This window comes from Cnephaeus nilssonii, assembly GCF_951640355.1.
Source record: "Cnephaeus nilssonii genome assembly, chromosome: 9".
NCBI lineage: Eukaryota > Metazoa > Chordata > Mammalia > Chiroptera > Vespertilionidae > Cnephaeus > Cnephaeus nilssonii.
In genome coordinates, this window is record NC_137080.1 from 31,418,241 (window position 1) to 31,444,796 (window position 26,556).

A 26,556-nucleotide genomic window follows, 5' to 3' on the forward strand; every position below is an offset into this window, starting at 1 on the left:
AAACCATGTCAGAATCTGTTTTCTTAAGGATTGTGAGAAGTCACATACAATCCTATAAAAGACTAGAGGCCCGGTGCATGAAATTCATGCACGTGGGGTGGGGAGGAATCTCAGCTGGCCTGTACCCTCTCCAATTTGGGATCCCTGCAGGATTGGGCCTAAACCAGCAGTCAGACATCCCTCTCACAATCCGGGACCTCTGGCTCCTAACTGCTCGCCTGCCTGCCTGCCTGCCTGATCGCCCCTAACCACTCTGCCTGCCTGCCTAATCACCCCTAACCGCCTCTTCCTGCCTGCCTGCCTGATCATACCTTTAACTGCTTGCTCCCCCTCGCTGGCCTGATATCACCCCTAACTGCTTGATCTCCTGCCAGCCTGATTGCCCCTAACCACCTCTGCCTCGGCCCCCGGCACCATGACTTTGTCCAGAAGGAAGTTGGACATCTGGAAGATATCCGGTTGATCCGGTCTAATTAGCATATTACCTTTTTATTAGTACAGATAGATATTTATTTCTTTTTCACCAAGCATATGTTTATGTTTCTCATCAAGAAGATACGATTTTCTTCACTGAATGAGAGATGAAACCAGAAATAAGGGTACGACCTGGCTAGAATAGCAGTATGCAAACTTAAAGGTAGACATCCTGCTATAAATCTGGCACCTTTTCTAATCATCATAAACATGAATAATGGCAGTTAAGAATCATAGCTATCAAGTCAGTGATTGCCTTGGACATGGAACTGTGAAATGCTAATTATTTTAATACTTACATCAACCCATTGATATATATTATTCTCAACTTACCAATAAGGACAAAGACCTATAATTATTTTCTCAGTAATTTACTAAATTCACAAGATAGCCAGGAACAAACCCAGCATGTAGACAGAGCCCTCCAACAGCCCATGTGTCTGATATCTTCTTACCAATATGTGGTTGCCTCATTCACATCCTAAAACATGCTTTCCTACTCTCACATCTTCAGGAGAATAATTTAATAGTTGTTATAAAAATAATGTTTGTTAACTTTTCTATAAACAATCTAAACAGTAAATATCACCCTAATTTTGTTATCCTGGGATAGAACCTGTTCAAAATGCTTCATGTTTAGTATCTCACTTTAACCTATAGCACAAACCTTTAACTATGATACAAACATTACTATTTCTATTTTACAGATAAAGAGACCAAAGCTCAGAGAGTCATCTTATTCTTCCTAAGTCACATACATATAAAAAGTGACAACAATGGGATTTAAAATACTTCTAACTCCTAAAGTACTCACTACTCTAATTGATGAAATTAAATAATATTAGGAATAGGAAGGTGAATAGAATGCAGCTCTTATTCTTTAAGCTCTAGATTATGATTATTATGTAAATGTATTACGTTATATGTAAAAGAAAAATTGTTGTGCTAGATGTTTGTTAAAAATGGCAAGAAAGACTTTATTCAAGACTATTGCAATTGGGAGAGAGATTGAATTCAACTCTGAATATTACAGGAACAAGTGGGGATTTATAGCCAATAGGCAGAGAGTAGAGAGAAAATACTCAGAGGAACTTGGATAGGTCTCAAGGGTCAAGGAAGAGGAACTTGATTAAGTATCAAAGATGGGAGAAAGAGAAGCTTAATTGGTTATCAAGGGTAAGGGCAATCTATAATAATAAAAGCAAAATATGCTAATTAGACCAGAAATCCTTCTGAACGACCTTCTAGACAAAGCCAGGGCTGTGAGGGAAGCCCAGGTCCCTGGTGCTAGAGGGAAGCCGGTGCTGGCAGCTGGGGGAAGGAAGGCCTACTCTTGCATGAATTTCATACATCAGGCCTCTAGTTCTCAATAAGAGGGTTTAGCAGGATTCTTTGCTAAAACTGGAATTCTTCCTAAGCCAAGGACAAGATTTAGTGGAGAACAGAGTTCTGAGGAGCTTGATCTTGTCATCCAACATTCATGCAATAAAGGCACAAATTTCAATTCTACAGCTTAACAAATTTCGCATATGTATGAAAATTCAGACCAAGATATAAAATACTTAATACATCCACAAAGTCCCCCTCATTCCCCTTCCCCGCCATTTCCTTCTTCAAAGTAACTACTAGTCTGACCTCTATCACTAGGAATTAATTTTCCTTGTTCTTGAACTTCATATATTTGGACTCACACAGTATATGATGAGAGGTTAAAAAAAAAAAAAAGATATGGGTGGCCAATTTGAGGAGTGTGAGCATAGGCCTAAAGATACTCAAATTCAAGTTATTTAAACACTGACCTATGAGGAAGATTTCTTCCCATCATTTGTGATCATTGCTTAAGCTAAGCAGGGCTGGGAGGTAAGGGGTTTAAAAAGTGTATTGTCAGGGTCAGATTTACACTGCAGATTCCTGGTGACTCTTAAAAGGGGAAAGAATAGAGATGGGCAAACCCGGACTGCCGCAGTCCAGGTAAACTCGTACAGTATATGCACCGTATATGTCTCGATATTTATCTCTTCTATTTCTTCTTGTGTCAAGGTTAGTTAAGTTGTGTTTTATAAGAAATTTATCTATTACTAGAAGCCAAGTGCACAAAATTCGTGCACTGGTAGGGTTCGCAGCAGTTGCTAGCTGCTGGCCAGGACCTCCCTCCCTTCCCCTGGGCAGCCCCCCCACCTGGTTGAATTCCCGGTCGAGTGGGTAATTTCAATACTACGCTTTTATAATATAGGATATCTAAGTTCAACTTCCTTTTGACAATATTGATGCAACCAACATTGACTCCTGATTGTCTCCCTTTTATTTCAACATTTCTCCACACTCTTGAGCACTAACCTATTTCATTCAAGCAGACTATAACACCAATTAAAACATGGGCAATTGAAAAAATAGAGGGAACATGTCTGCATAATGTGGAAGTTGCGGTGGGTCTTCCAGTTTTTTTCCTGGGCACAGAGATATGGAACAAGGCGAGTAGAATCATAGCTTTAAGAAAAACTTGTTCAAATTTTGCAGCTTCGCAAGAAAGATCCCTTTCCAGTTCTGTTTTACTAGTACGACAATTTTAGACAAGTGCCTGCACACAGGGCTTGCTCTCCAGAAAGAAGGGTCCCATCTGTTCACAATTCTCACATGTGACGGGCGGCTCTTCCTCCAGCACCCAAGAGAACAGCAGCCCCAGTGGTTCAGAAACCCCCTTCCTATTTGTAATGTCTCACCTCCACAAAGCTTCTGTTTTTACGTTACCTTTTTATATCCTGAGGCAGCTTCCAGACCCAATGGCTGCTCCGTCATCCATGTCACCTTGTGAAGTGCCAATGGTTATTTTTGCCAGTGCTCTGGTTTAGAAGTTGCAAAGCTTTCAAGTCTTTTGCTCCAAACCTGTGCTCTCATAGCCCTGTTACTTTTTGCACATGATTTCGTAGAATGCAAGTTTTTTGTCAGTAACGCACATGCCATGTTATTACTAGAAACAGCTATAAGTTTTGCAAAAGAGCCAGAAACAAAGATTTTGGAGCCCAGAGAACCAATGCAACAGGGGAGTGTGCTCTGGAAGAAGTGGCAAATGACCAAGAGCTTAAAGGATCTGACCAAAACGGTAATGGGTGAGATCGGAGGGAAAGAGGACCCTGAGCTGCTGCGGAAGGAAAACTGGAGTGAGTATCACTCTCGTGGGTAAGATAAGTACATGTTTTGAAAGAAAAATCCCGGAACATATACTAACTTCAAAAAAATGTGACGTTGTGCCACAGAAAAATTTGTATTTTAGATGCTCAGGTCTTCATTTGGCTTATCAGAGTTGATAATCTGCTTAAGAATCTGATTGCTTCAACACTTATCCTAAAGCTAAAAGTAGGCAAATATTTCTTAAAAGTAGCAGTTCTAAAGTGTGTAGTTATACCTGAAAGTAACATTGTACTAATCACAAACACATTGTCATCAAACACAGATCCTTTTTATTTTCTTTACAGTAAGCTACAGAATAGATTTTCTTCTTTTCCTTTCATAACAAATTTTAAATATTTAGTTTCTAAAAGGTTGGAAGAAAGCAGTTAAAAAGAAAGAAAGAAAGCAGTTTTCAGTGGCACACAAGTCACACTGACTTGGTTAATTTTTGTGTGGCATGGATTTGCATTTATTTACTAAAATGAACCTAAGTCCTTCATGGATGGTGTTACTGAGAGAGATGTCTGCACATTCCTGGCTTCTGTGGGGGAAGGGGTTGGAGGACCAGTGAGGATTTTCCCTAAGCAACTCTCAGACTTTCTATTGTTAAGAGGCTGCCTGTCTTATCTGATTGATACCTCTGGAAACAATAAATTGGGCTGCCCATGGGGGCCCAAGTTCCCTGCTCCTTCCTGAATTGGAAGCACTACTTATGAGTGAGGGGGGCTGCCTGCTGGCCACCTCCAGGGTTCTGTGATCTTGGCCCATTTGCCTCCCTGAGGCTACACCCTCCAGTTACACCTATATCAGTAGTAAAATCTCACTCTTTTGTTCTCTGCATGTTAAGAACCCAGGCAAGAGAGGAGAATGTTCTAGAAGGAAGCATCCTCAGAAATGCCAGCGATGGTTCTCTTTTCAAAATTACTGAACCAGTCTGAGAATTTTAAAATTAAAAACTTTTAGGACTAAAACATGTCTTTAAATGATTTCCACTGTAAAGAAGAAAATTCAAAGGCTCTTTTATCACACTAAAAAGAGATACTAATAGTTTTGAACCCGTATTTTGAAAGCAAGCACTCATTTAATAGGTAGTGCGCATGGTAGTGGCACTAGGACATTATCTATCACTTCACATTAATATTCAGTTGATAGAGTGCTTTGGCATATTTATCTCAGCTGAGCCTCTGTGAACTAGATAAAACATATGGTATCTTTGCCTTGGAAGCTAAGGAGAGGAAGCTGGTCGAGTTTGGATAGAATCAGCACTCAAACCCTAATTCTTTCGATTCCATAAACTTTTCCCCCACACTTAGTTAATTTAAAGATATATAAAATGAAAATAGAATTAAATTCCCATAGCAAATGGTTTATTTATATGCTAATGAGGTGCTCTTCCAGTTGACAAAATGGAATGTAACCAGAGCCGCCTGGATAACAGTGTCCCCTCTGCCATCAGAGTGCAGATTTTACTTTTAATCCCAAACCCCAGACCAGGCTTCTGTGTCAGTTCTCCTGCTGCTCATTTCTTCACACTTTTGGCCACCAGTCTTCAGACATTTGCCTTCAAGTTTGCACAACTGTAGAAGAGTGTACTTTGTGGTGAGGAGGAGGGGACAGCAAACAGGGAAGAAAGGGAAGAAGAGTAAGCAGGAAGGGAGGACCACCGTAGCCTGTCCTCCAGCAACAATTGCTTTAAAACATTCTTAAATACCTGGTGTTATCATTTTAATTTAATATAAGATGGGAAGTTTATTTACACACCATCAAGAAAAACTATGTTGTTGTGTGGTTGCAATACATCCTAACCCTCTGAAACATTGTCACGTGCCCAGATACTGTGGTTGTAGAAGGAATCCTGCTAGAGATCCTGGGTCTGATTGTCAGCTGTTATCTGGAACTTGCTATGTTACTCGCACCTCTGCTGTTGGTGCATCACAAATTGACCCCCATCCCTGGAAAAGCATTGCCCATAAGATATTAATATGAACTGCGTCCAGCATGGCCAGGGGTGAGCCTGAGGAGGGGCGGTGAAGGATTAAATAAAACAGACAAGAGAATGCAGTTGGGGCCAGGTGGATCACTGTGCCTGGATGAGGACACAGTGACACAGCCTGTAAGCCGAAGCTTTATTTTATAGTCAGAGCAACCAAAGGAAAACAAGGGTAAGATGTTTACAATGTTCTTGTGAGTTTCAAATCTGCTTCTTTCCTGTTGTTGCCATTCTCTGAACTCTATCAAGCTTTGTTTTGGCAACACTTGCTGCACACACACCCCGCACCAACACACATCCCATAGCTACCTAGGACTGCAGTGTCAGACTATAAGGTCAAGCTTACAACCATAGCCTTTTGGCTATAATTGTGCTGGGAGGGCTTTGCCCTCCAAGCTGGGACTTGTATATGGCTTTGCCACAAGTCAGTCCAAGGCTTGAACCTGTCTGAATGCTGTAGCCGCTCTCCACAATTATAGACCCTGTGAGAGCTTCACATGGTGTGGCCTCAACCTTCCCATCAATATTTGTGACTCCCTAAAGAGACCTTATTCTTGCTACTTTCTATTTTCAATTAGTAGGTAACTTAGAACAACTTGCTTCATAATGAGAGAGGTCATGTAAACAATATCATTATGGAATTCACTCCTAAGCAGTCTTCTACACCAAGCCATGGTCAAGGCCAAGATCCTAAACATTGCTTTCAACTTCCCTTTTATTTCTGGGGGCCTCTGAAAAGTGCCTCTTCCAGAGGTTGGCCATGATCACTGTCTTTATTCTAAAATCTTTTCTTCAGGCCGCACAATAGGTCAAACCATTCTTTGCCATGACTTTTAAATACTAATTCTCAAACTACCTGTCATGAAAGTTGTCGCCGAGTCTTTTGCAAGCTAAAACTTTGTAAAATACGATAAAATAACCCAGTGATGACCAATTGCTGTAAAAACATTCTTAGGCATACTGTCACTTTCAGATGGAGGATGGTATACACACACACACACACACACACACAAACTTTGAGCTGCACTGTTCAGAGGTTTAAGACTGTCATACTACACTCATACTTTGCTCTGATACAACAGAGTTTTGTAGATTAACATGAAGATTTCTCTGCCCATTTTCTACCCTCTGTGTTTAAATATATATTATTTGGCTGGATGTAAAATATCACAAACATCTAATTAATCAGAAAATATTTTCTTTCCAGCCAAAGTCAGCAGTTGGTATCTTAGAGAAATAATTCAAGTTAGAAATGCCAAAAATACACCCAACATTAATATGGTAGATATGTGATAAGAAAAGAAAATGTACTTTAGAAACCTAAGATCCCAAAATAACTATGATGAAAAAAGAAAAGTTAGTGCTACTGGTTTTTAAAAGAGTCATATAATAAAATTTTAATATTTTAGGAATCTTTTATTTAATGTTATAAAATGAAAAACATGATTGAATTTATGTTTTAATAATGGAGTAGAGTTGGGATTTGTATTAATATGTTTTATTTTCTCATGTGTACATGACTATGTATTTTGGGGGGAAAAAACTAAAAAATTTATTTGGATGTTATTTTTTATATTTTTAAAGGTTTACATTAGATTATACATATTTTCAATGAAAGGTCGCTTTTAACAAGTTATTAAAAGTTGAATGCTTTATAATATTTTTTGGAGACTATTATAACCACATGTTAAAAAGCAAAGTTAAATAGTCAGTGTGGGGGGGTGAGACTTCTTAAATGGTGAATACTTGACATACCCTCTTCTCAAAAAGCAGTGATAAGGGAAAAAATGGCCAAAAAAACATTTCCAACTCTGAAGGCATACAACAAAGTAAAACATATTTATTAAAAATAAGAACAAATACATTTTCTTAATTGAATTAGTTTTCTTTTGCTGCTTAATGACTCAAAACAACACAAACTAATTTCTTATAGTTCTATGGGGAAGAAATTCTAAAATTTAGGTGTTGGCAGGGCTGCCTTTTTCTGGAGGCTCTAGGGGAGGATCTGGGTCCCTTTGGGGATTGTGATGCTAGTCAAGGCAAGCAACCAATCAGTCAAAAATTGGACAGGGAGATGTGGATAATAAAATGACCACAGTGATTTCAACCTAAAGTGAAGAACAAGGCAAGATGACCACTCTAACCATCTATATTTAATACTTTAAAGGAAGTTCTATCCATCTCAATAAGAAAAAATAAATAAAACACATCCATATTGGAAAGAAAGAAGTAAAACTGTATTCTCAGACAAATTGATCCTGTATATTGAAAATCCTAAGGGATCAGAGAAAAAGAACCAAGAATATCATTTACAACTAATAAGTGAGTTTAGTGAGGTCACATGATAAAGATTAATATACAAAATGAGCTTTTATTTCTACATATTATCAATGAGCAAACAAAATTAAATTTAGACAGTTTCTATCGCAATAGCATCACTAATGAATATATGAAAATAAATTTTAAAGAAATGAAACATTTACATACTGAAAGTTATAAAACATCGCTGAAAAAAACATTCAAAGATCTAAATAAAGAGAGAGGTAGTCCATGCTTTGGATTAGAAGATTCAATATAGTAATATAGTATATTTATACTTAATTCTCTCAAAATTGATCTATAAATTTAGTGCATTCCCTATTAAAATCCTAGTACATGTTTTACACAATTTGATAAGCTGACCTCCAAATTTATATCTATAATAATAAAAGCATAATATGCTAATTAGACTGGATGTCCTTCCAACATCCTTCCCCGGGGGCCGAGGCAGAGGCAGCTGTCGTGATGGCAGGGGCTGAAGCCCTTGCACGAATTTCATGCATCAGGCCTCTAGTGGAAATATAAAAGGCTCAGAATTACCAAACTAATTCTGATAAAGAACCAAGGAGGAGGATTATGACTTTGTGATTTCAGAGTTTATTATGAAGCCAACAATAATCAAAACAATATGACTATCAGTTTATTGAAAAGTTAGAAATCATTTTACCATTTCTACTTACATGAAATGTCCAAGAAAGGCAAATCTATAGAGACACAGAGTAGATTAATGGTTGGCTGGGACTTGTGGAGGACATGAATGACTGTAAAAGGGCATGAGATTTTAGTTGGGTAATAGAAATGGTTTAAAAGTGGATTTTGGTGCTGGTTGCACAACTCTGTAAATTTACCAAAAAGTATTGAATTATACTTTTTAAATGGGCAAAATTTATAGTGTATAAATTATACTTTAGTAATTTTTTTAAAAAAGAAACTAAATGGTCTAGAAAGATGGAATATTATTCAGCCATAAAAAAATAAAATCTTGCCTTTTGCAACAACATAGATGGACCTAGAGGGTATTATCCTAAGTGAAATTAGACAGACAGAAAAAGATAAATACCATATGATTTCACTAATATGTGGAATATAAAAATAAACAAGTGAATAAGCAAAGCAAAACAGAAATAGACACCAGAGAACAAACTGATGGTTAGCAGAGGAGAGTGGGGTGGGGGAATGGGCAAAAAAGTGATGGGGATTAGAAGGTACAAACTTCCAGTTATAAAATAAGTCTCAGGAATATATTGTAGAGCATAGAGTCAATAATACTGTAATAACTATGTATGGTGTCAGATGGGTACCAGACTTATTGTGGTGATAACTTCATTATATAAAAGCCTAAACAACCATCCGACTGTTCGACTGTTTGACTGGTAGCTATGATGCACACTGACCACCAGGGGGAAGATGCTCAATACACAGGCATGGAAACATGAAACAGACTGATGAATCTCAGAGGGAAAGCGGGAGGGGGGAGGGTGGGGAGAGATTAACCAAAGATCTTATATGCATATTAGAGGCCCAGCACACAATATCGCGTGAGACCCAGACCCGCTGCACCGGCAGGACCCAGACTGACTCCCACCATGCTGGGCAGGATGCGGGACCCAGAGTCAAGTCCCCGCCCACCTGCGCGTGCCTCACCGCACATGCAGCCTCTTGGTGACCAATCTTTGGTCATTCCGTGTTATGGTGTCACGGCCACAGGCCTTTTATTAGTATAGACTAGAGGCCCGATGCACAGATTGTGCACTGGTGGGGTCCCTTGGCCTGGCCTGTGGGGATCAGGCCAAATCTATATACTGGGCTTCTAGTATATAATATCTACACTAATAAAAGAGAAATATGCAAATTGACCGTACCTCCACAATGCTCACCAGCCAATCAGGAATGGATATGCAAATTAACCCAACAAAGATTGGTGGGTTGATTTGCATACCAGGCACAGACTGAAGACTGAAGGCTCCAGCCCAAATGAAGACTAAAGACTGAAGACTGAAGACGACTGAAGACTGAAGAGGCTTGGTTTCTCCTCTGTGGCCAGAGCAGAGAAGCCTCGAGGCTTGGCTTCTCCACTGCAGATGGAGCAAAGGCCTGGGTCCCGGGTGCCAGAGGAAAACTGGTGATGGCAGCCAGGGGAAGGAAGGCCTATTGCATGAATCTTCATGCCACGGGCCTCTAGTGTATATATAGATATATATGTATGCATATATATAATCACTTTGTTGTATACTTGAAACTAATAATATAATAATGTATGTCAACTATAATTTAAAATAAATATATTTTTATAAAATGGTCTGGAAAGGCTGATGGTAGGTTAGTATCCTAGATTCTGAAATTTTTCTTAACTCTGTTTTTATGGGTTTATATTGGCCTATAGAGTAAAAAGCTCCTACTAATTTTACATTCACTGTTTATCTATTGTATGTTGCCTACTCCACTGGACTAAAAGTTTTCTGAAGATAGAATACTGTGTCTTAAACATTTTTATGTTCCACCCATGCATGCTTAGTATAGCTTTCCATATAAACCAAGTTCTTTAAATGTTGGGCTATTTAATTTGTTTATAATGTAATTTCATAACTTAAATGACTTCTTTTTGTTCCCACCTTCATTTAACCATAATTAGAGTAACATTTTGTTACGTTTCTTATAGATTATATTCATTTTGTCATTTTTTTTATTTAACTGTAAGTATAGTAACATCAGTGGAAGATAAATATAAAAAATAATTATATTTTAAGGCCTATTAAAACACATTAAAATCATTAAATAAGGCAAGTCCAATCAATGGTTGTTTTCTTAACAGAAAATATTATCTTTCGTTAAAATGAAATCTAACACTCATTTAGTTAGTCATTGATTTTTTTTTTGAAGTTTAAGACTTTTATTTTTTAACAGAGATGACTACCCGATCTCAATCATTTTTGGAAATGTCTCCACGACTTATTCAAAAGGCGCTAGAAGATCTAGATATAAGTCAATATGTACGGTAAGTTTTAGTAAACATGATTAATGTAGACATCCGTGTTTGTAGAATTTTGGATACGCTGCTAACAGACAGCTGTAAGTGAAATTTGAAATTAAATGCTTAACATATTTTCAGTGTATTTAAATTTTTAGAAGTGCATGAATTTCAGTGTTTTCTGTAAGACTTAATGTGCAGCTTAAGGTGAGTTGAGCTGCAGAAAATTCTCACCATACCTACTGCCATTATTTAGTTAGATTCAGCTTTCTTAAGAACTACACAATAGGATTAATAAGGACCTAGTTACTCAAGCATATTTGTATGTTTGGAAACATTTTCAAAATTATTTAGCTGCTTAAATTAAAAAGGAAGACCTGAAAAATAGGCTCATATTTTCAAACACCAGTTCCACAAACATCTTATCAAATGGTGCATCTAATTATACTGATATTTTCCTAAAGTAATTTTCTAAAATATCGATGATTCAATGGATGGAACATAGTCCATCTAAAAATAATAGTTTATTCTTTCTATTCCTAATATTTGATTTTATTCAGACAACCATACTGTTATGATATTAAATTATTTGAGTTCTAAGATAAAATTCATTTTAGAGTTCTCAAATGATTTAAGTCCTTCTTTTATTTTTTATTTTAATTTTATTTTTTTCCATCTCCATTTATTGCCTCTCTTTCAATGTTTCTTATATGAAGGAAAACAAATACTGAGCCTTTGCTGCAAACCGATGACCTGAATCAGCAGCAGGCAATGCAAAAGGCAGAGGAGGTTCACCAGTTCCGACAGTATAGGGCCAGGATCCTTAGCATTCGAGACATTGACCAAGAAGAACGGGCTAAACTGCAGGATAAAGGCCTGGAGATGTATGCAGAAATGTGGGTGAGTCTAAAAATGCATAGATCACAGTCGACACATTCTTTTGCATTGTGTAAAAGGTGTCAGAGTCACATAGTACCTGGGAACAAAGAAGTCTTGAAAACATTTAGTTCCCAACTTCTCAGAAAAGATGGCAAATTGATTATACACACTAATTTCAATTATTCCCTAAAATCCCTCTACAATGCCGTATTGGGAATCAGTCCACAAAGTGAGAAGAATGGGAGAGAAGACAACAAAATGTTTGTGAAGTTGGAAAACAGCTGATGAAGATTGCCTGAACAGACTTGAGGCAGCCAAAACTTAAGCTGGCAGTAGAAAAGAAATATGATCAGTATTGTATTTTTCATCAGATAGGAGGAAAATGTATCAATCCTCAAGGGGTTTCTGACACATATTAAACGTAATTTACACTAAACCCTTAAAATGGCTCTTTCCATATTATTTTTAATGTCACTGCAATTATCCTGTACTTGTGCAAATAGTTTAGCAAAACCAATTTTATTTTAGTAGATACAGTATTTTTCTCTCACCTTGTAAAACTATCAAACATTTTTTGAAGAATTTAGCAATGAAAACAAAACATTTCTAGAAGCTTTTCTTATAGCCAGCATCGGTTCGTTAATCATTCTTTCATTATATCATCTTGAAACAATAGACAATACATTGCACCATAACTGTGGCCATGCTATCAGAAATGCAAATGAAGTTAGGAATCGCTGCCTTATTTACAGCCATTTTGTAATCCATTTCTAGAATGTTACCTGGAACTGACATTAAGTGTTCACGTCTACAGTTTTGAAAATTATTCTTCTTTTCTAAAATATTTATCTTAATGTTTCTAGTTTCCACAGTTTATTCACTCAACAAATATTTCTGGGCAGTTTTGTACCAGGGACGCTCCTAAGCATAAACAAAAGAGATAAACCCCTTGCTATCCTGTAGAGTTCAAATTCTAGTGAGGAAATAGATGCTTAAATATAAACACAATACATAAGTACATTGTGTACTCTGATGGAAAGGGATCAGTGTTGAGAAAAACAAAAAAGTAGACTAGGATCAGAGCACAATGGTTGCATTTGGTGTGTTCGAGGAAGCACAGTGGGAGCCTGTGCCGCAGGAGCAGTGAACAGAGGGAAGTGACTGGAGAAGAGGTCAGAGACAAAATGGGGACATGGGGCTGGGGGAGGTCATCGTGTAGGACTGCAAAGGCCACCATAAAAGCTTTAGCTTTTATTCTAAGGGAAATACGGAGCCATGACAGGATTCCAAAGAGCAGAGGAGTAACATGATCTGACTTCAGTTTTAAAGGGATTGCTCTGAATATTGTGTGGAAAACAAGTAGAGAAGGGGGCACATGCAAAAAAAAGACAGATCTGTGAGGAGACCATTTCATTGAGCATTTCAGTGAGAGGTAACCATGGTTCACACCAAGGTGGTAGGGTGGAGAGGGTAGTGAGAAGCAGTTGAATTCTAGATGTATTTTCAAGGTAGAATCAACGGGATTTTCTGTTGGATTGTTGGTGCATTACAAGAGAAAGAGGAGTCAAGAAATGCTCTTAATTTTTTTTGCCTAAACAACTGAAAGGGTTGAGTTGCTATAAGATCTGATGGTTTGGGAGAAAAGATAAGGACTTCAATCTGGGGCATTTTTTTTTTAATATACCTATTGTATCAAAGCAGATAATTTAATTTACCTAATAGACAGTCATGTGAAAATTGTATTGAAGTTACATGTGTTGATTCTGGAATTTGGGAGGGAGATATGGGCTAGAGATTTTTAAAAAAGGACCCATCAGTGTATACATGAAATTTAAAGCCATAGGGTTAGATGAATGAGATTGCGAGGGGACAAGGCCTAAGGTCTGAGATATGACCACTTCCACATTAAAAGATAAGTTACTGCATGCATTTTCTGTTTAAAACTTAATGGGATTTGGTTCAGTGGGGACCACTTGGTTGCTTAGAGCTGTGGTGTGAATAATGTTCTTCTTCCAGCCCTGATCGTAGAACAGAACAGAGTAGCTCAGTACTTGGGATACTTCCAACACTGGAGGCTGACTATTGAATCTCAGTGATAAACATTTAACAGTATTTACTTTTTGTATTATGAAAATAGTCAATAACAAAACATTTAGAAATTACAGAAAAAAATGAAAAAGAAGATAATTTAAGCATCAGTTATAATAGCTGACATTTGGGTATGTATCTTTCTAGTCTTTTAAAAATGTGCAAATCAATTTCTTATGTAACTGAAGTCAAACTATAAAAATAGTTTAGTATCCTTTTTTAAAACTTAACATCATATTAAGAGTATTTTCTAAGTCATTGAAATTGTTTGGAAACATGATTTTAAGAGCTGTTTCTATATCTCCATTAAAAGGTTTCATTTATATTATATAAATAACTCAGAAAAAAAAGATGAAGGAGAAAAAGAGAAATAAGCAGAGGCGACTGATAAGGAACAGATAGTGAAGTGAAAGGAATGTTAAGAGGGTGTGATGTCAAAGAAACTAAGTGAGGTCCCTTGATTCAGGAGGAGAGAGTATGGTTAAGTAAGCATAGGACCAAGAAATTATCTTGGATTTAGCTACATATAGGTCTTTGGTGTCTTTGATGAATACTGTACAGTTTTTTCGAAGTGGTAAGAATGAAAGCCAAACTGACACTAACAAAGATAACCAATGGATTAGGTGATATTATTTGTTAGTAAACTCAGATATATTTTGTCAGGACTAGACTATGTGTGGGGAACTAGTACTTTATTGAGCACAGTTACTGTGAGAGACACATGAGAACTGTACATTTGATATAGATTATATTTGAACTCATTTAAAGCAGATAGCTGCTTTGTCAAAATGTCTGCCTATTTAATTCTTAACTTTTTATTTTCCTCCTATTGAAGCTTTTATTTACTATCCTGTTAAAATCTCATGTACCCCTTGTTACTATTTCATGTTGTATGTATTGATAAACATTTGAGACCATTACTTAATTGTCATCTTTCTTTAATAATTTCCCCCATGAATCTACTGGCATAAAGAAAGGATCCAGGTCTTGCATTGTTGTGCTTGTTTGTTTGTTTGTTTGTTTGTTTTCTGGGACCATAAGCCTTTTAGCAGTGGGTCTTATTTGACTGAGTTTTTCTTTTGAAATAGGACTCCTTAGATGATGCCCGTCAAAAGATCTTCAATATTCGGGAAGAGTATAGAAACAAGATGCTGGAGGCTGAGCGCCTGAGGTTGGAGGCTCTGGCTGCAGAGGAAGCAGCCATGCGGGCAGAGACAGCAAAGAAGATCTCCTCAGTCCATGAGAAAGACAAGAAAAAGAAAGGAAAGAAAAAGTAACCAGGGGGTACACAACACCCCCTTTCTTCTGAAAAAGGAAAACCTATTTTTCATTATCTATAACTTTTCCTGTTGACAAAAAAAAAAAAAAGAAAGAAAGTTAAAAATTAAACGTTTTCCTACCTTAGAAATAGTTTCTGTATTTTAATGTTAATTTGTTAGTTTTTTCTCAGGAAGGTTTATTTGAAGTCATTGGGAGTTTAATTTTTCTAATTTCAATAAAAATGCCTCAAATAGATAGAATGTGATAAAATGTATGTCTCACTCTGAATAGCTCTAGTTTTAGCTAATACTAAAACAAGATCATAAATGAGCAAACAGAATTGCCTTTGAAAAATTCAACGATGAGAGAAACGGCTATTGTTCTTAGAGAAAATTTCATCTCTAACTTTAAAGGCTTTACAATATTAAAAAAAATATATGTTTCAGACTTGTACTTTTATTTTTTAAGCTGAATGTCAATAAACCTCCCTCACTGGGCAAGAGCTATTGTGGCTTAAACTCATCCAAAGTGTTAGAACTATGAATCGTAACAGTGGTATTCTCATGGTAACCCAGGCATTAGAGAATGTGATCACAAACATGTCTCTTGTCATGTGTACCCACATCGTATTTTATGTAAGACAGAGAACATGTTCTTGTACGGTTGTTTTAGAAAAATATGAGTAGATAACTGAGGCACATAGAAGGAAACTGGCTTTCCCAAAGGTATTTCACTGTGATAGATGATTTTCACTTTCTGCATTTATTTACATTTTTATTTTTAAAAATTAATTCTTTATACATACATCTAATTTTGTTTAAAAATGCACACACATGCATGTTTTCCTCTATTACTTTGTCTATACTTTCCTTCACAACCCTATGATCCTCCAGCCCTCTAAAGTAATACATGATAACCTACTATGAATGTTTCCATATATTTCACTTATTTCATATAATCATATATCAATATTTTACATAATATTATCATTTGTTTTATAAAATGTCACTTTATTATACATGCTGTATTGGTTCTTGATTTTTTTCTCACCAAACAATACAAAATCTGAGTCAAACATAACTTACTCTTTTTAAATGCTGTGTAATATTCGATGGTACAAATACATCACAACTTATTCAGCTAATTCTCTATTGATGGATATTTGCCATATAGGCTATCTACTTAAAATGTGTGTGTCTTTGTGTATGTGTGTGTGTAAGCATATTAAAGTATTGACACTGGTATTAAATATCTCTTCAAGTCAGATAAAATTCAACTGCAAAAATATATTATTCTTATAATGAAATGATATACAGATATCCCTAGTTTCTGAAAGTTTAGGTTATTTCCATTTCAATTTATGAGAGAGAGAGAGAGAATAGAATATTGATCGGCCATGAAAATAAAAGAAATCTTGCTATTTGTAAAAACATGGATCTGGAAGACTTTATGCCAGACACAGTAAGACAAATACTACCTGATCTTACTTACATGGAGAATCTAAAAACAGTAAAAAAGAGACTAATTTATAGGTGGTTTGTAGTTGTGACTCACATATTTAGAATGAGGTGATACATTTTCCAAAATGGTAAACAACCCCTGGTAAATTTTCAAAGATAACAATGTTTAGTCTGCCTTTATTGTACATAACGGTTGCATTTCTGAAATATTCAGTGAACTTTAAAACTGCAAAAATACCTTGGTTTTATATATCTTAAAGAGTTAGTTTCTTGGATCATTAAATCGCTTTGAAACCACATGAATAATGGTCCATTCAAATCATATAACAAATAAGATAATTCTTTGTTGCATGTGACTCTTTCAAAAATTAGGGGATGTCTAACTTTCTTGACCTTCATCCTCTAAATAGCAGTAGTTCTCCCATTATTGGGACAACCCAAAATGCCCACCCATATTTCCTAACTATACTTTAGAGGTTTCATTCTCCCCACCGAGATCATCCCCACGTAAAAGAATAGTAAAGATTGCTGAGAAGCTAAACATTGTAATGTCTGTTGATCTCAGTTAATAAATAACTGCTTAGAATACATAGCCATAAAATACCCTCCATTGTGTTGACTGAGTTAACAAGGTATATCTGTGATGGACAGTAAATGGTCTACCATTCCGTTTCTTTCTCCTTAGTCTCCTATCATCTACCTCTTTGCATCCACTCTGCACCACCCAGATACTTCAAGGTCAGCCCCTTCTTTCCCAGGGCTCCTGTAAGGGCAGAGGAAACAGTTTTCCTCCTCTGCAGTCTCAGGCCTGCTTCTGAGTCGATAGTAATAATCCCCCGGGTGCAAGTGTGGTGATAATGAAACATCATTATAAGGGAAATTGAATTCCTCGGTGCCTCCAGCTCCTCCCCTGGAGAAAGGATTGTGGCTGTCCCTCTTGCAAAATCAGAGGGTCCACTAAGTGGTTTTTGAAATATGACAAAGGGAAGTCTTCAGTTAAATGAATCAGAAATTTGCTGACAACTTCAACAAAGTTTAAACTGGCTTCTAGGAATCAAGTTTTCAAAAAAAATAACAGTAAACAAACAAACAGAAACAATGACTTCTAATCTCAAGGCCCCCTGTAATATACAGACTATTTATACACATTAAAATGTTGCATAGTGTTATATATTAACTGAAATTTACCTAGTGTCTCTCTCTCTCATGCAAAAGAAACCTTTGCATCCACTGTCTCTAGGAAATAGAGGGAGAAGTGATCGAAAGAACCGCGTAGTTCTGGAATTTGCCTCTGAAAAGAAACTGTGTGCCCCACTAGCACCCCCCTCTCTCACCTTTCAGCTTGGGTCATATCCCAGATGGGATTATTTATAGCAGATTTATGAGAGTTTCCAATGACCTTTACAGAACATTTCTGAAATTAATATTATGAAGGAACTTGGTTTCTAGCTGTTGTTCTAACATCTTTTGCCTAGTAAATTATAAAACAGATTTTCTTCATCTCAATTTAGGTAGTTTCCAACCACAGGTGTGTCTTCATGGAATAGTTTTATTATGTATTGAAGGCTTTGCATATACTTAGAACTTTAGGATAAACATCCTTGTTTTAGGTATGGGCACAGATGGCAATATCACCACACAGGAAGCCACCTTTAATACATTTTGTTAATCTAATCAGTAAAACCCTTTTCCATCTGGTATATAATATAACGGCACTCCTTATTTTCAATGTTTATCAATTTTTTTATTTCAGAACCAACAATTCAAATAGCATATGATGTCTCTTTCATTCTACTGTTAATGGTTGATATATTTAGACAGATACAAAGAAACCTAGTAAAAGTGATATTTGCCTGTGTGGAAAAGATTCCAAAATTAATATGTTACATAACAAAGACTGATTAGTTAATATTTAAATTACTAAACAATATAAATCATGATTATACCTTGTTAGTGAAATTGGGAAAAAATTGGTTAACATCTCTATAACATTTTACAGGTTTGAAAAGAAAATTTACATACTTTTTTTCACTGGAAGATTAGTTTAAACTTGTGCCAATGGTCAAAATCATAAGAGATATAATAATCTGTCCATAACCATTCCATTGTTTAAAAATAGTATGATTCAGCCCTGCTGGTACAGCCCAGTTGGTTGAGAGTTGACACAGAAGGTTGCCAGTTTGATTCCTGGTCAGGGTACAAGCCCAGGATCAATCCTTAGTAGGGGCATGCAGGAGATGGCCAATCAATGTTTCTCTCTCATTGATGTTTCTATTTCTCTCTCCCTCTCCCTTCCTCTCTCTGAAATCAATTATTTAAAAAAAAAAATAATGGTATGTATATGCCCTGACCGGTTTGGCTCAGTGGATAGAGCGTCGGCCTGTGGACTGAAGGGTCCCAGGTTCGAATCCTGTCAAGGGCATGTACCTTGGTTGCAGGCACATCACCAGTAGGAGGTGTGCAGGAGGCGGCTGATAGATGTTTCTCTCTCATCGATGTTGCTAACTCTCTATCCCTCTCCCTTTCTCTCTGTAAAAAAGCAATAAAATGCATTAAAAAATAAAATAATGGTATGATATAAAATTGTTCCTATGTATTTTTTCCTCAAGGAACTTTAATGTTTTCATGTATTTCACCTGGAACTTAGCCCAGTTTTAACTCAGTTACTTCTGGTGTAGCATATGCCCAAAGTCTACATATTTTACAATACGATATCTGCAAAACAACCTTTGGCAAATAATACTAACATTTTTCTAAGGACCATCATTTCCATAGCAAATCATCTGAAGTCATTAAACTATTAAAATAAGATTCCATGAAAACAATTTTTAGAATAGTCAACTTGAATTCAAAAGCTGCTTTTCAATTATAATCCACATAGACTCCTTGTAGTTCTTGTTTTTTTTTTCCATTTATCAACATTTAAGTCATCTTTTGCTTGATAAAGACAGAAAGAAAGCAGGGGAAAATCCAAAGTTTCATTTGTGGTTTTCAGATATGATAAAAAAAAGTTATTGAAAGGAAGTTAAAATTCATCATGAGGCTGCTCATATGTCATTTGCAGATTTCAATAATCCTTGGCCTCAATACCCTGGATGCTTCAAATTTGGCTAAGCTTTATTTCTTCAGTTGTGCCATTACTGTTTAACTAGTTTATCACATTAAGACCATTTATAATAGTTTGTATAAAGATTTTATGTATCTGTTATATAATGGGTTATAATCTCCTTACGTGCAAGAACTGTATCATAATTGTCATATATTGTGCATTTTAATTACCCACTGATTATAGCATGAAACCTCATAGAATAGGCTCTCAGTAGATTATAGTTTAATAAAATACACTATTTGTATTATTTGGGCTATTAGGCTGATGCTAAAATGGGTCTACATAAAAGCTTATGCTAATTTTCTTTTTTTTTTCTTTTGTTAATCCTCACCCAAGGATATTTTTCATTGATTTTTAGGAAGAGTGGAAGAGAGAGGGAAAGACAGAGAGAAACATCGATGTGAGACAAACACATTGGTTGCCTCCTGCGTGAGCCCCGAGCATGGCCCAGGCCGGGGAGGAGCCTGAAACCAGGGTATATGTCCCTGACCAGAATCGAACCTGGGGCCCTTTGGTCTGCAGGCCAACACTCTATCCACTGAGAAAAACTGGCCAGGGTGAAGCTTATGCTGATTTTCAAAAATACATTAGATTGGCCTCAAGTGAAAATATTGAAAAATATAGTTTACAGAGCTTAGAAAAGAAAGATTCACACCCTTAAGAGACTGTGATAATACCAGATGGCAGGTGTTTTGCAATGTTCACAGAAGACATGTGTCATAGTCTAGTCGAGACAGCTTCATTTTTCAAATAGGATCTTAATTTATACACTCTCCTAAAGCAAACAAGGAGTTCATATGCATGCAATTAAAGTGAGAATGTTACAAACTTATGGCAGTATATAGCTCTTACTGATGTCTTTGGCCAGAAGATCCCTTTGTTTTTTGCCCATTCCCCCACACAAATCCAATCAACAGTTGTAGATCAGAGAATAATGAATAAACACTCTTCAGAAAGGAGACACTGCTTCATAGCAATTCTGAAATTTCTCAGGGAGACATGATGAAGGCCCCACCAAGAGTAGGGAAGATCCTTAGTCAGGTCTGCTCTTGTACTGTAGGACCTCTCTGTTCAGTTGATCTCCATGACCCCTGGTTCTGTTTTCTGAGTATTTCTTTTTGTCTGTTACACGTTTTGGCCACATCTGAAGTGGTTGTTTGAAAGTATATCTTTCTTGGAAGCTGACCTGATTCCTCAAAAGTCATATAGGTAGTTGTGTGTAGACCTAATAAGTAAGAGAATGATTGTCACCATAATGTAAATATCAAAGGCAGTTAAAATAAGGGATAGAAATAATTTCCATTCTTACCTCCCCAGAAGTCCGCGGATACTGTAATAAACATTGCTGGTTCTGCCTGCCCTGAATACCCTCTACTGTCTTTTGATAGCGGCAACAAAAAAGCTGAAGCTGTGTCCATATGAGCATCTCAAAGAGACTCTCCATTCCCTTAGCACCTTCCTCACTTGTTCTGTCTAGTAAGACTTTTCTTCAAATCTATGAGTTACTCAAATATATCACCAGTGACTCCCCCCCCCCCCGCCCTTAGTTAGCTAGAGTTTGTTTCTGTTAAATATAACCAAAAAGAATCATAATTGATACACTCAAACCTCACTTTGGATTCTACTTCTTGAATTAGTTTATTTGAGAAACTTTGAAATTTAGGAGGCACCTTAGAAGTTCTCTAATAAAATTACCTATACTCCAGGCAGAGGATCTTAACCTGGGGGCTTGTCGGGGGCGGGGGGGGGGGGAGGGGTGAGGCCTTAGGTGGCACCTGAGACTTCTGCAAATATATATATTTATTTATTTTAGTGAAATCTCTAATTTTAATCAAATGATTAAAGGAGTGTGTAACTCATAAAATTTTAACAAATACTACTCTAGAAATTTATTTTCAGTTTTCAATTTGCACAAGGGAAAGTAAAATGGTAAAATATTTTGTTCTAGTATAAATTATTTTTTCTTTGGAGAAAGGCTAATACCTAATAAACTTGGAGAAATTTATTTGCAAATAAAGCTGCTAAAATTTGGATAAATCTGCAAATATAACATGAAAATTATTCCCAATAAGATTTTAAAATGTAATGTAAATTGTTTGGTTTAAATGTGTCCTCTTTAAAAAGATTGTGTTGGACATCTTATGAATTTTGAACCCTTCCCAATCCCATGTTTTTAAGATTCTGTCTTTTTTGGGTGGCTGGGGGGGAGACAGGGAGTAGAATGGCATTTAAATAGAAAATTCTGTGTGGTGTCAGAGCTCTGGGCCAGAAGTTATTAAGGAAATAAGAGCAGAGAGTTTCAACTGGAAGGTGTTTGTTCAATTGAGAGGTAAAAGTGGAGCCTGCTTCTGCAGTAGAACTATCATGCGGGAGGGTCAAGCACTGAAGTGTGTACAGATACATTGGCAGGAGTTAGTCCACTCACCCAAATGTTGCACTTGGAAATGTCAACATGATTTTTCAGTGAGCAGATCTCTATTTTCATAGAAGTATTAGGTAGATACAAACACAATGGCAGAGAAAATAAGGAGGGTTCATGTAGGGAGAGACACAGAGCGCTGATTCAAGTCCACAACGTTGCAGACATTGGAGTTATGTAAGCCTGGTGGGATAATTAAGGGAAAGGAGTTTCATTTTCAGGCAGTTCAGTAGAACTCAACTTTAACTAGTCAGTGTGCATAGCCACTAACTAGTTAAAGACAGAACATGAAAAGAATTGCATGTGATTTATAAGGGAATCTGGAAGATCAGTATACTTACTCAAATTGGAATTTAGCTTAGACTCTATTTTTGTCAAAGGAAAAAAAAAGTTTAAGCATTTTAATAAAGCACAAGAGCATTGGTTAACTGGGGTTGTGGCAAATATTTTCTAGGCTCTGAAATTTCTGTTCCATTCTGCATAAGGGGTCATGGGCTGCTCTTGTTAACCAATATCTTTTGGATTAAATAAGCAGTTACTTATCTATTTGGTTGTGTGTATTTTTAAATATCTCTTTGATAGAGCCTTACTTCTAGTCTTGTCCTTGCTTCTCCCCATTAAGTGCAACTATAAACTCTGGATGCCTCGGATAACCAGAGAACTCTTGAAAATGGTAAGAAGGTGAACTGGTTTTGGGCCCCAAGACTGGAGAAACAGCACAGCAGCAGTGGGGCATCTTTCTTCTGCCCACACAGCAGAGGTGGTTCACCCAGACCCATTGTCTTCTGATCACCAAGCCAGCAAAAGAAGGCAGTCAAGGAGGGTTATTATTCTCCTGGTCAGAATGGGAGTCCTGAGAACATCAGGTGAGCTGACACCCTTGTAAGGATGGTCAGTTGGGGGTCCCACCACAAATAAGCAGTTAGAAGAAGCATTATCCTTCCCTGCTAGGTCTGCTTGCCTTTATCAATGAGATTCGTAGACAGGTCAGTGGAGCTAAAAGGAGGAACCTGGTCAAAGAAGCATCTTTGTCCCCATGGGCCCAAATTCTCTAGGACACAAGCCCTAGAATAGCTATTGACAAAGGAAGAAAGTCTCTATCCAATATTAAGGCTAACTTTCTAACTATCCTCCTCAAAATAATGTGGTAGTGGCAGCATGATAGACAGTAGATAAAGAGAACAGAGTAGTGAACCTAGAAAGAGATTTGCACAAATATGCCTAACTAATTTTTTTAACAAAATGAGAATGGTGATGTCAATGTCCTGGAGATGACATTATAGTCTAGCAGAAGGCAAACTATGTCCTTGAAGAGGTTGGGATTTGGGGTGTTTAGAAAGCAATGTTTCTCTTGCTTTCTTCCTATGTATGAACGGGACTGACAAGGACCAGGTTGATACTGGTAGTGTCATCTGCTGTCACAAGCAGTGAGTAGTTCTGTGTCCAAGCAAGAGCTCAGTTCCTGGGATGATAGTGACGATACATGATGACCATGATAAGAACCATCTGAAATGAGGCAATTTACTTAAAGGCTCAAAAGAAAAACTAATTCTTTTTGGACTTTCAACCCACATACCTATATCCCTGAAACCTCAAGGACTTGAAACTTATCCTGTTATTAAAATCAGTACACGAATCCTAGCTTTCAAAGAGAAAGTAGAGCTACTTCATTTGTGTTACTTTCCAAGTGGCTTTTCCCATCTGTCCTACTTTATTTTGGCTGGAATTGTGTGTGTTACAACAGAGTGGAGACAAGTCAATTATGAGATAACTTGATGCTACATTTAAAGATCTGTTGAAGTGTGAAATGATTCCCAAGCCTCAGATACAAGACTGAGTAATGGAGCACCCAGAATAACTTCTAATCTGTTAGAACCCAAAACCAAGAAAGGCCATGGGGAAGAAAGTTTGATGTTGCAAATTGATAGACTTCAATTCCCAACAAAATTAAAGTCCATTATGTAAATATTTTCATGAACAAAGCAGGTAATAAAAGCTACCACTTTATACATCTTCAGTGATTCAGTGTTCTTATATTTCCCCCATATTCTTCCCTTTCAACTTTCATCTCCATCCTTCCTCCTCCTCATAATCATTAGGAGATGTGCATTTGTTTGTATTTCAAGGAAAAGAAGGCCTGTTTGCTCCATGCTCTTTGAGTATCTCATATATAGCCACACTCTACCGAAGAATGTTGCCACCGGGTTGATAACCTAAGTCTAGTTTAGTGTTACATGGCTTTCCCCTAGCCACATTAATTTACCTGTAAGGTCCCTCTGTCTCTGGTGTGGCAGTGGACAAAGTTGGACCATCACATTCCAGAAGCTCCCCAATTTCTTTACCTAATCCCAGTTATCAGTCTCTCCAGACAACAGGTAAGTTGAAACCATGAACTCAGGGTTTCCATAATAAAATGTTCTCATTATCAAGACTCTTCTACACTCAAAAAAAAAAAAAAAAGCAGAGACAGAAGCAAGAATTAATAAATGGTATTTTATACCTTACTAGAATGTGAAAAAAATATAGTCCATTTATCTTTTAAAAGTACAGCACTCAAAATGAAAAGACCTACTTTCCCTAGGAGTCCAAAACTAGAGAATTGTCTCCATGAGGAGTGTGGAATAAAGCCAGCACCAGGCCCAGGGATCCATGGTCAGTTCACATGAACATTTACTCAAATTTATTCAAATCTACATTTATTCCAATTTTTAAGGGAAAGAACAGCCGTGTGGTAGAGGAAAACCTATTTCAAAAGTTCAGCACACATTATACATTTATTTTAATTTTTTTGAAAAGTGAATACACATTCATTTAATAATAAAATTGAACCCTGACCTCTGTGGCTCAGTTGATTGGAGTGTTGTCCTGAGCACCAAAAGGTTGCTGGTTTGATGCCTGGTCAGGGCACATACCTGGTTTACAGGTTCAATCCCCAGTCTGGGTGTGTACAGGAGGCAGCCGATCCATGTTTCTCTCTCTCTCTTTTACCTCTCCCTTCCCCTCTCTCTAATATCAGTAAAAACATATTCTCAGATGAGGATTAATTTTTTTAATTGAACAATAAGATGTATACAAAAATCATAATGATAGCTGCAATGTGTAGGTTATATTCCTTGTCTGGTAGCTAATTATTTCACTTAATCATCACAACCATGTTGTGAAGTAAAATCATTATTATCCTTGATATTCAGGATAAAAAAAGAAGGCGAGGCAAAGGAGTAGAGGGGTTATGTTGCCCAAAGTTTTATAGTTAACAAGTTAAGGGACTGGGAAGTGATCTTTAGCTCTGTGTCTCAGGATCTTATAACTAATAGCTAGCATGTTATATAAGCCCAGACATCATCACTATTAATAGTGTCATTCCACATCATTTTTACATATTATATTACATATAATATTTAGCAACTTGCTTTTTTTCACTCACCAATCACATAATCTTGCACATAATTATGCATAAATGTTGTCAATGTGTTCATGACCTGCTTAACAACTTTAATTCATAACTGACACTGTGAGACCAAGTGTAAATCATTAAATTGAAAGGAAATATTTATATCCATTTTAATGGGAAAGAGTGATTCCCTTCACCCCAACCTAAGATACCAAAATGATTTTCACAGAGAAAAATAGATTAATTGACAGCAAAACCAAGATTGTATAAGCAATGAGAAATAATGTGAGGAAAAGCAAAATGAGTTGTTTTATAAGAGCAGTAAATGTGATAATGTCATGAAGGTCAGTGGACTCACTAAGGAGGGAGAGATAGTGAATGGTGAGGAGGAGGGAAGTGGAGGGGAGGCACTGGGAGGAAGACTGAGAAAGCTTAGGCAATGGATTTTCAGCCAGGCATTCAATACTATATATTATTAGTATTGAATGCCTGGCAGCAGAGGTGGTTCACCTAGACCCAACCTTCTTAAAAGGTTTCAGAATTTTTTCCTCTCCTGCTTAAGTTAATCCTCTTTTCTCCCACCCATCCTTTGCTTCATGATTAAAGTTGATCTCACTCTTGTTTCTGCAACATTTACTTTGTCGATTTGTGAGCCATATGGGGGCTCATGGTTAACTTAAAGTATACTTGAAAATGAAGACTAAACATAAGAGTGGGTGGGGACATTTGGAAATAGGAGTGCATGTGCGTGAAAGACCAAGAGCCTTAGAAGTTGCTACTTTATCCCTCTTGGTCTGTGCGTCCACATAAAGGAAGATGTCTCGGGGCCAGAAAAATCTAACAGCAACTCAAATTTGTCCCACGTATCTTCTCTGCACACAGAAATTGTGTTGAGTAAATGTGGAACGTGTCCTTACCTAAAATTATAAAGTCAAATATTATTTTTTATTATATTTATTTTGTATGTTTTTAGGTGAAAGCATTGTTACTAAAAAAATATATAGTCACCCAAAAAGTGGTATAAATTTTCA

At 36.8% G+C, this 26,556-nt stretch overlaps 1 protein-coding gene across 1 annotated transcript in view; it reads left to right on the top strand.

The window, feature by feature from the left end:
- ADGB (androglobin) overlaps nucleotides 1-15,163 on the top strand; it is a gene marked incomplete at both ends in the record, with an annotated part of 140,638 nt that extends 125,475 nt beyond the window's left edge. The window contains 4 exons of the mRNA XM_079781170.1: nucleotides 3,402-3,632; nucleotides 10,856-10,946; nucleotides 11,636-11,819; nucleotides 14,975-15,163. Coding sequence (XP_079637296.1) covers nucleotides 3,402-3,632; nucleotides 10,856-10,946; nucleotides 11,636-11,819; nucleotides 14,975-15,163 — 695 coding nt within the window. The remainder of the gene's footprint in view (nucleotides 1-3,401; nucleotides 3,633-10,855; nucleotides 10,947-11,635; nucleotides 11,820-14,974) is intronic.
- Between the last annotated feature and the right edge of the window lie 11,393 nt (nucleotides 15,164-26,556).